This window comes from Benincasa hispida, chromosome 12, assembly GCF_027475165.1.
Source record: "Benincasa hispida cultivar pf3 chromosome 12, pf3_genome.v1.1, whole genome shotgun sequence".
Taxonomy (NCBI): Eukaryota; Viridiplantae; Streptophyta; class Magnoliopsida; order Cucurbitales; family Cucurbitaceae; genus Benincasa; species Benincasa hispida.
Window position 1 is genome coordinate 19,089,051 of NC_143489.1, and position 15,992 is coordinate 19,105,042.

At 35.9% G+C, this 15,992-nt stretch overlaps 1 protein-coding gene and 1 pseudogene across 3 annotated transcripts in view; both read right to left on the reverse strand.

The window, feature by feature from the left end:
• FU (kinase family with ARM repeat domain-containing protein) overlaps positions 1–13,189 on the reverse strand; it is a 32,745-nt gene extending 19,556 nt beyond the window's left edge. The window contains exons 1-9 of one of the 3 annotated variants that reach the window (XM_090308741.1): positions 12,954–13,153; positions 12,624–12,797; positions 12,314–12,404; positions 12,161–12,235; positions 11,595–11,687; positions 11,097–11,171; positions 10,874–10,966; positions 9,193–9,256; positions 8,767–8,851 (exon numbers count right to left, since the gene is read on the reverse strand). In XM_090308741.1, coding sequence (XP_090164867.1) covers positions 8,767–8,851; positions 9,193–9,256; positions 10,874–10,966; positions 11,097–11,171; positions 11,595–11,687; positions 12,161–12,235; positions 12,314–12,403 — 575 coding nt within the window. In that variant the 5' untranslated portion in view covers position 12,404; positions 12,624–12,797; positions 12,954–13,153. Of the gene's footprint in view, positions 1–8,766; positions 8,852–9,192; positions 9,257–10,873; positions 10,967–11,096; positions 11,172–11,594; positions 11,688–12,160; positions 12,236–12,313; positions 12,405–12,623; positions 12,798–12,953 lie in introns of all 3 variants that reach the window. The other 2 variants (XM_039018658.2, XM_039018659.2) reach the window with 2 other exon arrangements.
• A 1,796-nt stretch (positions 13,190–14,985) lies between these two features.
• Positions 14,986–15,551, reverse strand: LOC120067424 (uncharacterized; annotated as a pseudogene).
• Between the last annotated feature and the right edge of the window lie 441 nt (positions 15,552–15,992).

A 15,992-nucleotide genomic window follows, 5' to 3' on the forward strand; every position in this document is an offset into this window, starting at 1 on the left:
CATTGGAAATTTGATTCTAGTGATTCTAGTGATTCTAGTGATTTGATGATGTATCAAGGGCAGTTTGGGATGGAATAAGAAGGCGACAATATCGGAAAAGGTCCCAAAGATCCAATCAAACCCATTTTTCAAGATATCAATGTAAAGATTGGGAGTTAGATGAATTAAATAATCATCAAGAATGGATTTTTACAGCCCAAGAGAAACGTTCAAGACTCAAAATTACTCTTTTGATTATGAAACACGATCAAGAAAGGTTGATTCAAGAGAATCAATGGATGAGTCCTATACCCATCATGAGATTAAAACATATTCAAGAATCCAACAAAATGACTACCTAGATCCTATAGCATTGGAGGAAATAAAGAAAACAACAAAAGAAATCCAACATTCATTGGGGAAAATGACTCAACATATTGACATCTACACCCCAACTTGAGGGGGAGTGTTGAAATATGATGTATTTGCCCTAAGGACATTTTAGTCCTTTTACTTTGTTTCTACAGCATTATCCAGAGTCTTTTTATATCTGAGTCTGTGGTGTTGGGTGTGTGACAAAATTAATAAAAATCTCTCTATCGTGGTTTTTTCTCCCTAGTCTAGGGTTTTCCACGTAAAATCTTGTCTTCTTTCTTCTTCCTTTTACTTTCAATAAAAGGTACAGGATTGTACGTTATGTTTCAGGCCTAAGACAAGAAATTCAAGAAAAGGTGGAACTCCAACCACTTGGACGCCTAGCTGAAGCTGTGACTTGGGCCAAGAAGATCGAAGGTCAGTTAGATAAGAAAAAGAAACAACCGGATAAAGGAAGTTCGTGGGAAAGACCAACTACATCTTATAGAAGAAACCAAATGGACAGTGCAAAAACAAGTCAAGAATTTTCAAAATCTAGTGGCCAAATATCCAACCAAACAATTGAAGTCTCGTGAAAAAACCACCAATGAAGGGAGAAATGTGGACTCTACAGCAAGAAAAGCTTCAAATCCCTACGATAAACCAAACTTAGGTAAATGTTTTTGCTGTGGCCAGCAAGGTCATTTATTTAATAATTGTCCTCAAAGAAGGGTTGCAGCCGTATTAAATGAAGAAGAAGATGTAGAAGAAGCTTCGGAAACAGAAGAGGAAGAAGAAGCCTTACCTAAAATCAGATGATGGGGATCGATTGTGTTGTATTGTGCAGAAAATTTTGTTGACTCCAACGACTAAATCTCAACACCAACGACATGCCCTATTCCGAACAAGATGCACTATTGAAGGAAAGGTTTGCAATGTTATAATTGACGGTGGAAGTAGTGAGAATATTGTCTCCAAGAAGTTAGTCACTGCCACTGCCCTCAAACTCAAAACAGAACCTCACCCTAATCCTTACAAGGTTTCTTGGATTAGAAAAGGAGGAGAAGCCCTTGTGGCTTGTTATAATTCTATAGTTAGGGTTTTCCATTCTTGTAAATATTTTGTGATATTTTCCTTTTCTATGCTTTGTACACTTGTATATGATCTTTGGTGAATGAATAGAGTATTCTGATTCTTTCTCAAACCTAAGAATTTGACATGGTATCAGAGCTGTCTAAACAAATTTAGGGTTTTGTGAACCTTAGGGTTTGAGAATTTAGAACCCGTTTGTGATACGTTTAGGGTTTTGTGGAGAGGTGAGTTTACACTTTTGCTCACAATCGCCGTCTTCGGTTCGTTCACCGTCGTTAGCCACCACCACCGGGGAAAAAAAAAAAAAAGAAGAAGAAGAAGAAGCTGTTTTTTTTCGACACTGCCCAATCCAACAAGGAGCCCAGCCGCCGATCTGCAAAACCCCAAAGTCCGGTTGCCATCTGACTAGCGCGTGAGGCTCACGTGCCGCTTGTTCCAACCTGCTGTTCGTCCACGCGCCGGCACGTGTAGGCACGTGCGCCATCATTTTTCGTCCGTCTTCTGTGGGTTTCCTCAGTGTTGTTGGCCCTTCTTGGTGGTGTATTTGTTTGGGATACATAGATATACTCACCGCTTGTAAAGACATCTCTTCAATAATTTAGGGTTTGATTCTCTGCTCTCTTGTGTCTATTTTTTGAGGTAATGGCTGATAAGAAACCAGTAATGTCTGAGATTGTTCCTATGGTGTCAAACGTAACTGAACACAAGTTGAATGGATCCAACTACTATTCATGGAGATCAAATCCAGGAGGTGTTGTTTGCTATTACTGTCATAAAACTGGCCATACGAAACGTGAATGCAGAAGATTGCTAAATAAAGGTCAGAGGATGCCATCACCCTCTGCACATGTCGCCTTTACTCTTGATAATCTTAACAAGTCAATTACGATTTCTGCAGAGGAGTTTGCTAAATTTCAGCAGTATCAAGAGTCATTGAGGGCATCATCTTCTACTCCCATTACGACCATCGCAAAGACAAGTAATATTTTTAAATGCCTTCTTTCCTCCACGTCAAAATAGGTCATCGACTCTGGCGCTACAGACCATATGACAGATAACCCAAGTTTATTCTCTAACCTTTGCACATCTACCTCTTCACCAAATGTCATTATAGCTGATAGAACCTCCACTCTTGTTTTAGGATCAGGAACCGTCCATCTCACTGAATCAATTTCTTTGTCATCAGTTTTAAATTTACCAAACCAAGCTTGTGGGCTCTGCTTTAATCCATACAAGGATTTACGAAGGCGACACACCATTCCATTCTCCCCCTGAGCAACAAACCCTGGTGGTTACTCCATATACACCTCTTCTTGAAGATTACCATGAAGAAACGCATTTTTAATATCAAGCTGATGTAAAGGCCAATGATTGATTGAAGCTAATGAAATAAACAACCTCACAGATGCCATTTTTGATACAGGAGAGAAAAAGTATCAGCATAGTCAAAAGTATCAGCATAGTCAACACCATAAGTTTGTGCGTAGCCTTTCACTACGAGGCGTGCTTTTAACCGAGCAACAGAACCATCAGGATTGACTTTAACTGCAAACACCCATTTGCAACCAATAGCCTTCTTTCCTGCAGGGAGAGAAACTAAATCCCAAGTACAATTATCATCTAAGGCAGTCATCTCCTCCACCATTGCGGCACACCAACCCGGATGAGACAAAGCCTCATGAATAGTTTTTGGGATGGATATAGACTCTAAGGATGCAATGAATGAACATGTGGAAGGCGACAAATGGTTATATGAAACAAAAGAAGAAATAGGATCAGCACATGTACGTTTACCTTTACGAAGAGCAATAGGAAGATCATCACCCGTTTCTGGATCCAATGATGAAGAAAACTCTGGTACAGGGCATGGAACTGGAGGAGGTTGTCGTCGAGTATAGACCTTAACGATGAGAGGAAGAGTAGAGGTAGCCACAGGTAGAGATGAATCAGGAAGAGGATCGGAAGGAGAAATAACTGTGTAAACAAGGAAATCATCCTCTAATTCCTTATGCTCTCCCTGACTCTTATTCGAAGAGAAAGACGGTGATGAAAAAAATGGAGTATGTTCAAAAAACGTGATATCAGGAGAGACTAAATATTTATTTAGACTAGGACAATAACACCGATACCCCTTTTGGACACGAGAATAACCAAGGAAAATACATTTTAAGGACTTTGGATCCAACTTGGTATGCTGAGGCCGAACATCCTGAACAAAGTAGGTACAACCAAATATTTTGGGTGGAATGGGAAACAAATGTTGCTTGGGGCATAAAGTACGAAAAGGTATCTCACCCTTAAGAATGGAAGAGGACATGCAATTTATTAAGAAACAAGCTGTGGAAACAGCATCAGCCCAAAAGAATTTTGGAACATGCATCTGAAACAGCAAAGCTTTGGTTGTCTCAAGGAGATGACGATTCTTTCGTTCGTATATATGGAGCAACCATTAGGGTTTGTTGCTCAGGGGGAGAATGGAACGATGTGTCGCCTTCGTAAATCCTTGTATGGATTAAAGCAGAGCCCACGAGCTTGGTTGGGTAAATTTAGTCAGGTGATTGAAAGCTTTGGAAAGCGGAAGAGCAGGTCAAATCATTCAGTCTTTTTTAAGAGATCTGAGAGTGGTGTCATCTTGTTAGTCGTATATGTGGATGATATTGTGATTACTGTGATGATGTTTTAGGGATCCAGTCTCTAAAGACCTTTCTTCATAGTCAATTCCATACAAAAGATTTTGGCATGTTGAAATACTTCTTAGGAATTGAGGTAATAAGAAGCAAGAAAGGAATTCTATTATCACAGAAAAAATATGTACTTGACTTGTTGACTGAAACAGGAAAGCTAGAGGCTAAGCCATGTAGTACCCCAATGATGCCCAACTTATAGCTCACAAAAGATGGAGAATTGCTAAAAGATCCTGAAAGATATAGGAGGTTAGTGGGAAAACTTAATTACCTTACGGTGACTCGACCCGACATAGCATTGTGAGTCAGTACATGTCATGCCTTACAGTTGATCATTGGGTTGCATTGGAACAGATTCTTTGTTATTTGAAGGCTCCTCCCGGGCGTGGTTTATTATATAAGGATTACGGTCATACTAATATTGAATGTTTCTCAGACGCTGATTGGGCAGGATCTAAAGAAGACAGAAGATCAACCTCAGGGTATTGTGTTTTTGTTGGTAGTAATTTGATTTCTTGGAAGAGTAAGAAGCAAAATGTGGTGTCACGTTCAAGTGCAGAATCAGAATATAGAGCAATGGCACAATCTGTGTGTGAATTGACTTGGATATATGAACTTCTTGTTGAGTTGGGATTTGAAATCACCACATCGACAAAGTTGTGGTGTGATAATCAAGCAGCACTTCATATCGCGTCTAATCCAGTATTTCATGAAAGGACTAAACATATTGAAGTTGATTGCCATTTTGTACGTGAGAAAATTCAACAAGGGTTGGTATCTACAGGATATGTGAAGACTAGAGAACAATTAGGAGATATCTTCACGAAAGCATTGGATGGAAGACGTATAGATTATCTATGTAACAAGTTGGGCATGATTAACATATATGCTCCAACTTGAGGGGGAGTGTTATAATTCTATAGTTAGGGTTTTCCATTCTTGTAAATATTTTGTGATATTTTCCTTTTCTATGCTTTGTACACTTGTATATATTCATATCTTTGGTGAATGAATAGAGTATTTTGATTCTTTCTCAAACCTAAGAGTTTTACATGGTTGAAACTTGTTCTATAACTCTATCCATTCGGAAATCAATACAAAGATCAGATTTCTTGTGACATTATTGACATGGATGCATGCCATGTCCTTTTGAGAAGGCCTTGGCAGTATGATGTTCGAGCAACCCACAAATTACAGTGGATGGGGAAGAAAATCATCCTTCTACCAATTGGCAAGGATGAACAACCAAGAAAGAAAAAGTCCATTGAAGGAATGCAAAAGCAATTGTTCTTAGTTATAAACAATTTTATGCTGATCCTAAAGACACATGGGCTTTAGTAATTCAAGAACCAGAAATTGAAGAACATAAAAGAAACCACGACAAGAGAGTGGATGAGCTATTGACAGATTTCACACACCCTCCCTCCTCCTCTAAGGGAAATACAACATCAAATTGATCTTACTCCTGGAGCTACAATACCCAATTTACCCCACTACAAAATGAGTCCCAAAGAATATGTCATACTACAAAAGGAATTACAAAATTTACTTGATAAGGAGCATAAGTCCATGTGATGTACCGGCGTTGTTAACCCTTAAGAGAGATGGGACTTGGCATATGTGTGTTGATAGCCGAGCAATTAACAAAATAACTACCAAGTATAGATTCCCAATACCAAGAATATCTAATTTGTTTGATCAATTGGGAGGAGCCAATATTTTTCTAAAATAGATCTTAAAAGCAGTTACCACAAAATTCGTATTCAGCCAGGCAATGAATGGAAAACAACCTTTAAAACAAATGAAGGCTTATTCGAGTGGCTTGTCATGCCATTCGGCCTTTCCAACGCACCTAGCACATTTATGTATTTAATGAATCAGGTTCTACTTCCATTCTTAAATAAATTTCTTATTGTTTACTTTGATGATATTCTTGTGTACAACAGAAGTGTTGAAGATCACTTGGAGCATTTAAGAAAAGTGTTCAACAATTAGACAACTACATGTTATACATCAATCTAAAAAAAATGCACATTCCTTGTAACAACCATACACTTCTTGGGATTTGTCATCAGCAACAAAGGCATCACCACAGTCCCAGCTAAAACAACAGCCATCTCTGAATGGCCAACTCCAAAAACAGTAACGGATGTACAATGCTTTATGGGTTTAGCATCGTTTTATAGAAAGTTCATTAGACCTTTAGTTCTATTGCCACTCCTCTCACAAATTGTTTAAAGAAGGGTAGGCTCCAATGGACAAAAGAACAAAATGATAGCTTTGACTTATCAATGAAAAAACTAAGCAATGCTCCTGTTTTGGCATTTCCAGATTTTAATCTCCCTTTCCAAGTCTCAGTCGATGCATCTAGTGTAGGAATAAGAGCAGTATTATCACAAAATGATCACCCAATTGAATATTACAGTGAAAATTTGAGTGTCAAGAGCAAAATGTACTTATGAGAAAGAGCTCTATTCACTTGTTAAGGCTCTAAAAAATCTGGGCACATTATTTAATAAGTAAAGAATTTATCTTATTTACTGACCATTTCTCTTTAAAGTTTCTGCAAACTCAAAAACAGATCAGCCGCATGCACGCTCGCTGGATCACATTTATCCAACGTTTTGACTTTGTTATAAAACATAAATCAGGAGAATCTAACAAAGTAGCAGATGCCCTTAGCCGAAAACACCAATTGTTGGCTATTGTGAAAGGGAAAGTGATAGCCTTTGAACAATTAGCTAAATATTATCCTACTGACCCCCAGAATTTGCTACCATATGGAGAGATTGCAATGCAAATGTCCATACAGGGGACTTTAATTTAATTGAAGGATACCTACAAGGGCAATCAATTATGTATCCCTTTTTGGATCTCTTCAAGAAGCATTGCTCCGTGAAGTTCATGCTGGTGGCCTCAGTAGACATTTTGGACAAGATAAGACTCTTGATTTACTTTCAAAACGTCTTTATTGGCCTAAATTACGTCGTGATGTGACTAACTTTGTTAAAAGATGCTATGTTTCTCAAACATCTAAAGGATCATCCCAAAATACCAGTTCTCTACAATCCACTGTCGATCCCTAATACTATTAGAGGATTTATCCATGGACTTCATCCTGGGACTTCCTAAGACCCAACGAGGATATGACTCTGTGCTTGTTGTAGTAGACCAATTTAGTAAGATGTCTCACTTCCTTCCTTGCAAATAAACTTCTGATGTAGTTTATGTTGCTAATCTATTTTTCAGGGAGATTGTAAGACTACATGGCATCCCCAAATCAATAGTTTCGGATCAAGATGTCAAATTTTTGAGTTATTTTTGGCATACGAGAAAAAGTTTGAGACAAACTTCAAATTTAGCACTACGAGCAATCCTCAAACGAATAGACAGACGGAAGTTACCAATAGAACTTTGGGAACTTAATCCATTATTTAGGAGGAACCAAACCTAAACAGTGGGATCTTTCATTGGTTGGTTCAAGCTAAATTTGCGTTTAATCATATGAAAAACAAATCAATAGGGAAGCCTCCATTTGAGATAGTATACACTCATCTCCTCGGTTAACCGTTGACCTTGCTAATCGTCCTTGTACTTTTCATGTCAGTATGGAGGCTGAAGAAATAGCTGAAAGAATAGTGGAGCTACATAAAGATGTTCGTGATTAGCTTGAAAAGGCAAATTCTTCTTACAAATCAACTGCTGATAAATGTCGACGAGAGAAAACCTTTGTTGTTGGTGACCTTGTCATGGTGTTTCTACAAAAAAAGCCGATTACCTACTGGACACCAAACAAAACTTACTCCTAAGAAGATTGGTCCTCTTTAGATTTTACGAAGAATTAGAACTAATGCCTATCGGGTTGAGCTACCACCATGACTAAACATTCATCCCACCTCTTGTGGAATTTCATAACCCAGATTCCTTAACTCTCGCCACCTGCTCTTGTGGACGGGTTCAATTTTGGAGGGTTGGAATATGATGCAGTCTTGTAGTATCTTGGGTTAATCTTGCATGTTTCTTTGGATATTTAGTCATTGTGGTTAATTAATTTTTACCGTGGGCCTTTATGTTTAGTTCTTTAAAGAGTTCTGTATTTAGCATTAATTCTTTAGAACCAATCATGTTATGCTGTTTTCTGTCCAGCAGATTAGTTAAAGTTTTTCTAAGACTTAGTTGGTTAGTTGGTCTCAAGCTCCATAAATAGCTTGTTGTATGCATCTGCACAGTTCAGTTTTTTAATAAAATTCACTTCCAGACTTCAGTTTCTATCAACGATGCTCAACTTACATACAAGCAACGGTGATTGAGGATTTCATTAGATCAATAAAACTCAAGTATATACGTGACTGACCTTCTTCACCATAAGTAATCTCTTAAGACATAGGGATCATGAAAAGTAGACAATCTATTAGAACATTGCAAAAAAAAAGTAACACAGCCTCAATTGTCTATTCTATGGAATAATAGCATATGGATGAAAATTGAACAAAGACATAAAATCTTAAACAGCCAATAGGATGAATAAGAGAGTAGCCAAAGAGATTATTCAACTAACAATTAAGAAAAATCAGATACAACATAAGAATGAAAAATACGTAATTTCATAATAGAAGATAATGAACAGAAATAAAATTGACGGAAATAATCCACGTACAATATCACTCCCAATGACCACAGGTCTGCAGTGTGATTATAGGGTTGCTCACGGACCAATTCTGGAGCCATGTACAAAGGCGTGCCTAAATAAAGTCAATGACAAAATATTAATAAACAAACAGGGAGTGTGACAACTTTATAATAGTTTAGTTAAAACCGGAAAGCCTCGAAACACATTCACATCATATAGTTATCAAAAAAACTTTACATTTTACAATGCAATAAGGCAGATGAATGGAAAGTACATTATTGCTCAAAATCATAGCAACTCTAACAATCACTGGTTACCAAAGGATAGAGCATAATAAAAGATTCCCTCTAACGCAAAGAAAAGGAGGAATGCCTGTATTTGACAACCAGATGCAAATTGTCCTTTTCAATTTCTGGTAATCATATAAAGCATATAGAAAACAATTCAATTTACCTTTTATTGACCGCAAAACGACAGTATTTGTTGACATTGCTCGAGCAAACCCAAAATCACAAAGCTGAGGTAAGTAAAGCATAAAAAGAGTAGGGGGTGTCAGTATATGACTAAAATAATTAAGTAAGAAAAATTGTATCGCATTGTGTAGTTGGATTGTTAAAAGTATGGAATGTGCCAAAAATAATAGCATATAAAGCAAAATTGAATGAGATAAACTGGTACTGATAGTACACAAAAACATTCAATCAAATTATTTCATCAATGCATTACAAAAAATGCGGTATAACTTATATGAAAAAAAAGGTAATTTTAATAAATTCACACACCTATGTACTGAATTGATGTAGAATTAAAGCAAGCTGCTTAATACAAGGGGAAAAAACAAAGAAATATGTAACAGAAGCCCCAAAAGTGGAGCTTCAAAATAAATATACTTTTTCAAATGTCAAGAGTGCAAAAAACTTTTATAAGAAACAAGGATGAAAATATCAACAAGTATGCCTTGGATTTAGGATCTGCCAATGGATATTTGGATGACAGCAGATACTTCACAAATAATCATGGATATATATAATAGATAGTTACAAAAATTGTTCATAAATTTAAGTCGTGAGAGTGTAGAGATAAATGCATAGCATTGAAGACCGAAAGAGAGAGACAAATTAAAAGTAGAGAGATGAGCAAACCAAAAAGGAAAAACTCAAGAGAGATAAAAAGACCACGAGAGAAGGGAGAGGGAGTGCTAGAACGAAAACAATTTAATTGAAGGAAAAAGATAGAATAATTAGACAAAAAAATTAGGGGGTGTTTTGGTGTTGAGTTGAATTACGAAGTCTGTTATTAGTATGTTGGATTTAGGAAGTTTATGTGTGAAGATGGAATTCCTCAACAAATGTGCAAAAGAGAGAAAAATGGGGAAGATGGAGTTTCTCGATAAATGTACAAACTCTATTGAAGTTTGTTGAGTTGAGTTATTTAACACCGACTTATGAAGTCGGTAGACCAAGCACCCCCATAGAGTTAAGACAGCTGAAGCAAAAGTTGAAATGAGAGAAAGGGTGGTAAGTAGTCAAGATAAAATAAGAACAAACATTAAATAGAAAGGGGAGGCCAAAAGACAGGGAGAGATAGAAAGAGAACTAGAACAGAATAATAAAATGAGGGAGGGAGGAAAAGCTACAACAAAGTAGATAGGAAGTAAGGTGGCGAGAGAAGGACCTAAAAGTGAAACTGGAAAATAGTGGAACAAATAGCCTGTTATTGTCTCCCTTCATACGATCATATCAACTATATTTATTACCAACTCATACTGACAAACTCTTTGGCTAATTACTAATGTTTACTTAATATCATTTTCTACATTGATGTATGTTCATCTACCAAATATTGTCCTGATAAATTATCCTATAGTGGCAAGTCACACATATATTATACGTCACCAAACTTGCACATCTCCCTGCCCACTTATTGATGCAGAACATTCGAAATTTTTGACTTATCAACAACATTGCTAATATTCTTCCATAATTAGAATACATCTACATCGTACTACCGAAACAAGTTTGACACTATAGAACACTTAAAGAAGTTCAAGTTACTACTATTGAGTTACAGAACACTTAAAAACATATTACTAGTAACAGACAGATACGGTCAACATGATATGGTGAGGACAAACCTTCACAACAGATCCAGCTCCAATAAGAATATTTTGGGGCTTCATATCACGGTGGATTATACGATTGGAGTGCAAATAGTGCAATGCTCTTACCTGAAAGTTTTTGTTCTAATCAGGTTAAGAGAATATTCAAAAACTCATACAATTGAACGATCCTATAAAGTCTTGGTAACCTAACCTAGAATAATAATTGACCAAGAAAAGAGATAAATTCAGGAATTACCAACTGTTTCGCAATTGCTTGAACTTGCTCTTCGGGAAGGCATTTATCATCCTCTAGGATCTCAAAAAGTTCACCCTAGCAATCAGAAATTGTCACATGCATGAAACTGATTTTGCATAAGCTAGGTTTGGTTATAAGTTCCTTTTGTTAAGAAGCAAGCTTCATTTCTATCGAGAAAAGATTTGCACATTACTTGTTCTACAAAAACAGATTTCACTTTCTATCAAGAAATGTATGTCATTCTGTTCTAAGTGGAAGTCCCTTTTACTTTGTACTTTGCAACGTAATCTTGTGGATTTCGGTTGAATATTTATTAAATAGATTTTGGTTACTGTACCATAATGTTTCAATCATACAGGAAAAGTTCTGATTCCTTTTATGTGTGTGTGTGTGTGTCATTACTTCATGCAGAGAATTTTGCAATCTACAATAAATGGGCAAAAATGTATGCTATAGATATATTTAATCAATATCAAGAGAAAAAAGAAGATGAATTACTTGTGCAAATTCAGTGACAACGCAAAACTCTTGCGGGCTTTCAAACGAGTCGAGCATTTCGATGATATTTTCATGCTTCAGCTTTCTTAATATCTGCAACATTATGAAAACTAGATACCTTAATTTAATGGAGGAAATGAAATAATAAGGATTAATCTCACAAAATAATGGTCATTCTTCACTTATTATACGTGATTGCATAGAAATAGAAAATACTATAAATAAAGAAGCGAAAAAGTATTTCTAGCACCTTAAATTCTTTTAAATATGAAATAGAAAATTTGAAGTGTGCCAAGCAACTTAAGTTCCTTATTTTAAGAAATAAAGTACAAAAATAGTAGTATGCGACTATGCATTGCACCTTAACTTTCTTTCTACCAATACAACAATCACCAAATGTTACACCCACCGGAAAAGTAATTTTACTTCCTCTGAAGTATTTCCTTCACCAGATCAATTGGGAACACAGAGAAACAAAATATGCAACTAATATAATCACAACGAAGAAACGATATACAAAATTACAGACAGTGCATGTAGGAATACCGAGAAAATTAGTCGTGTACCTCAATTTCCTGTCTTAAATTATGAATGTCTTTCTCGCTTTTTCCATGCTTCATAATAAACTTCATTGCAACGGTCTGAGAAGAGCCACAAACAACTTTAATTAATAACCTTAACGAGCAAAGCAAAAGAATTATAATAAATACACAATTCACCTGGCCTGTGTTCTTTCGCCTCCCCTTGTACACTTTACCAAAAGACCCCTCCCCAACCAGCTCGATTACATGGTAATTTTCAACACCCATTCTGTGAATAGAACAGAATAAAAATATATCAATGCAATGAATGGGAAAACGATATATATATATACGTACATATAGATATACATACATACATATACACACACATGCGCACACACACATATATATACAGGGAAAATAAACAAATGAAAATGGGCAGAGAATTATGATTCGTATCATGGAACTGAGGCGAGAATAAGTCACAAAGAAATAGTAAATGATTTACAGATATTTGACGGTAACCCTTCAACAGAAATACAATCGATATCGAACAAAAAATCACAACACAAGTAGAGACCCATTAATCCAATGGTCTCAAATTACGTCAAGTCATAAATCATGAAATCATAGAATGCAAATAGTGCCCCGATGAGTCCGAAATGCGTCCAGTGGAAGTGGGCTGGAAGCAAACAGTGAATAAAATACTTTAGACAAGCAACTAAGTAAGCAATTGAGAGCGACGGAGGGCATCTAGAGGAAATGGTCTTGAAATTCAAGTAGTCAAACAAAGGGGTCAAGAAATTAAAAAGAGGACGAAAGAGGAGTGAGGAACTACCTGCGCTTGATGATTGCAGAAAATTGTTGCTGACTTTTTCTTATCTGATCGAAAATCAACTCAAAGCAAGTGTATCAGAGATCGATAGTAGATCGAAACTTGAAATGAGATTACAGATACACGGAGCAAAAATAGAGAGAGAGAGAGATTGATGAAATTGGGGTTTCTTCTTCTTTCCCCCGTTTATGTATTTCAAAATTGAACTACAACGTTCGGATTCGGGATAGATAAATATCTAATAACAATATATTTAAAGCTACAACAAAGTAAATAGGCTTCTAGATTTGGGCTCATGGGCTGTGGGTTGTGGGCTGAATATGGACTGGAGTATTTAAAATGGGGTTTCTACCCATATAGCCTTAATTATAACTCAATATTATACTTATATCTTGAATTTTTCATTTTTTCATAAATGTCACGGTGAACTTCATATTTTAAAAAAAAAAATAAGTGGTCTTTTATTATTTAACCCTCTAAGCATTAAAAAAATATAAAAGTGGAAAAACTTTTTATATCTCACTCGCCTCCATTAATGATTCTTTTTAATAATTTCGTTTCTCTCCCATCTTTTCATATCCAAACCACATTTCATCTTTTCATATCCAATTCACACTTCGTCTTCTTCAATTTCTCTCTCATCTTTCCATCTATGTCTCTCTCTCTTCGTCCACCTTGCCACCGTCACCACCTCTCTCTGTCAGTCCATCGTTGTCATCTCCTTTCGTCTGTCCACCTTGCCATCGTCGACAAGGCGCCTACCAAGATCTAGTTGTCACCTTCTTCCTCAGATCCGACGCATAGAGCAAATCTTCTGATGCGGGACAAATAGATTCAGCACATCTTCGGCATGTGGCGAGCAGATCTGGCGCGGGGCATTTTTTACAACGTTGGGATGGGAGATTTTGGCGTGGGTGATTTTTCCGGCCTAGGCAAGCAGATTCGGCGTGGGTTGTTTTTCCAATGTGGGGCGAACGGATCCAACACGGGATGAACTATTTGCGTAGGGTTCTGGATGATGACGGTCGACGGTAGTATATAGGGTGGTTTTTTTATATATACTATGATATATATTGTCATATGGGGGTCTTTATGATACATACTGTCGTATGGTGATTTTTCGTTTTCAATATATAAGATGGTTTTTTTTATATGTGTTGTGATATATATATTCTTGTTCAATATATACTATGATACATATTTTCGATTTTTTAGTTTGAATATTTGCAAACATCTAAAATGATGTTCGAAGATATAGAAACATACATATCAAAGCAATAAAATATCAATACCTAATTATAAGTGCATATATATCATAATACTTGGGATATACACATCAAATAAACAAAAAAAAAAATATTGACATACATGTCAAAAAGTATTTGAGTTCTAAGGTATATTTAAAAACAACCATTAATATTTGAGTAGATATAAAATATATTTACCAGTATATTTCATAAATTTTTTAGAATGTTTCCAAATAAACAATGTAATATATTACATGTACAAATGAACAAACATGAATTGATCACTAAGATCGACATTAAAAACAAAATGGTGATTTATGTCAATAATTGAATCAATCTCTAATTTATATATTGTGGTATATTTCATATATTTGTTAGAATATTTTCAAATACCTAACAAAGTGTTACGAGGTATATTTTAAATAACCATGAATCCGAAAACAAATACGTGAAACCAACGAAAATAGAAAATAAAATATCATAAAATGCATTTTATCTCTCCAATTAAATTAGATAAATAAAAAAATTTCAAATTCTCTGCCTCCATTTGAAAACGTTAAAAAATCATATTAAATGCATCTTATCTCTATGTAATCAATGCAGTTTCTCTCTTCATCACTAATTCAATAACAAAAAACGAAAATAAAAAAATAAATAATTATACAAAAAAAAAAAACAATTATGCACGAAAAATTAAGAAAAGGTAGATCTGTCCACAAAAATTACAAAAAACATCCATTGAATGGTAGCATAAGTGATAACTCTTCGACGATCGTGATGATAACTCTTCATTGAAAAAATTCAAAAAAATTATAAGTGATTTTGTTTATAATAGCATTTGTTCTGAACGGTAGATAACTCTCCGAGAGAGATTCTAGTATCATGCTTACTTGACTCGTCTCATCTATCATCGCCCCTCGTGAGCCTTCGCAACATTAAAATGAACCATCATATCGAGAGCATGTTCTCTTACGCTGGTTCCATCTTTCATGCGCATAACACAGATATACGTAATGACTTCATGTCTAACAGAGAATGACGGTTGCCCATACATCTCCTGTAATGATACCATTGTCTCACGGGCGGTGCCCATGACCTCATACTTCTTATTGAGTACATCAGATATACTCGCTAAGATATAGGCCCGAGCTTTCCCATTAGCCCTCACCCACCTATCATAGATGTCCAAAACATTTCGGGTGGCTGTTGAACTAGGAACCGGAGAACATTCCTCTATCAACATAAACCTCACATCGTCTACAACTAATATCGTATTGATGTTTGATTTCCATTTTGAATAACCATCTCTATTAAATTTATCGGAAGCTCGCAATTGTATGACTGAGTTCGACATTGCTGAAACATTTTAAACAAACTCTATTAAATATGCATCTAAATCTATTTTTAGCAAAAATAAAGTACCAAATAAATCTTTATTTATTTGCAACGATACTTTAACGATTTAGAACAATTGCTACTAAAGGGAAGTCAAGAATTCCTTCACAAAAGCAAGACAATTCTTAATCAAATACTATATCAGAATAACTTCTTATTCTTATAGCTCTTTTGGTTATCATTTTCAGTCAAGATCTTTACTAACAATTAGTAATTCTTGTAAATGTGACCCGCCATTTTCAGATCTTATAGAACGGTATGAATATGCCTCCGAAATAGAAGACAATACATAAGACGGAACTATAAGACACTATTCATTTTACTGAAGTCTGGGTTGTTCCGAATCCTATGTTACAACCCTCTGAGGGGATCGTCGCGGTTAACGACTAGCAGTGCCGCC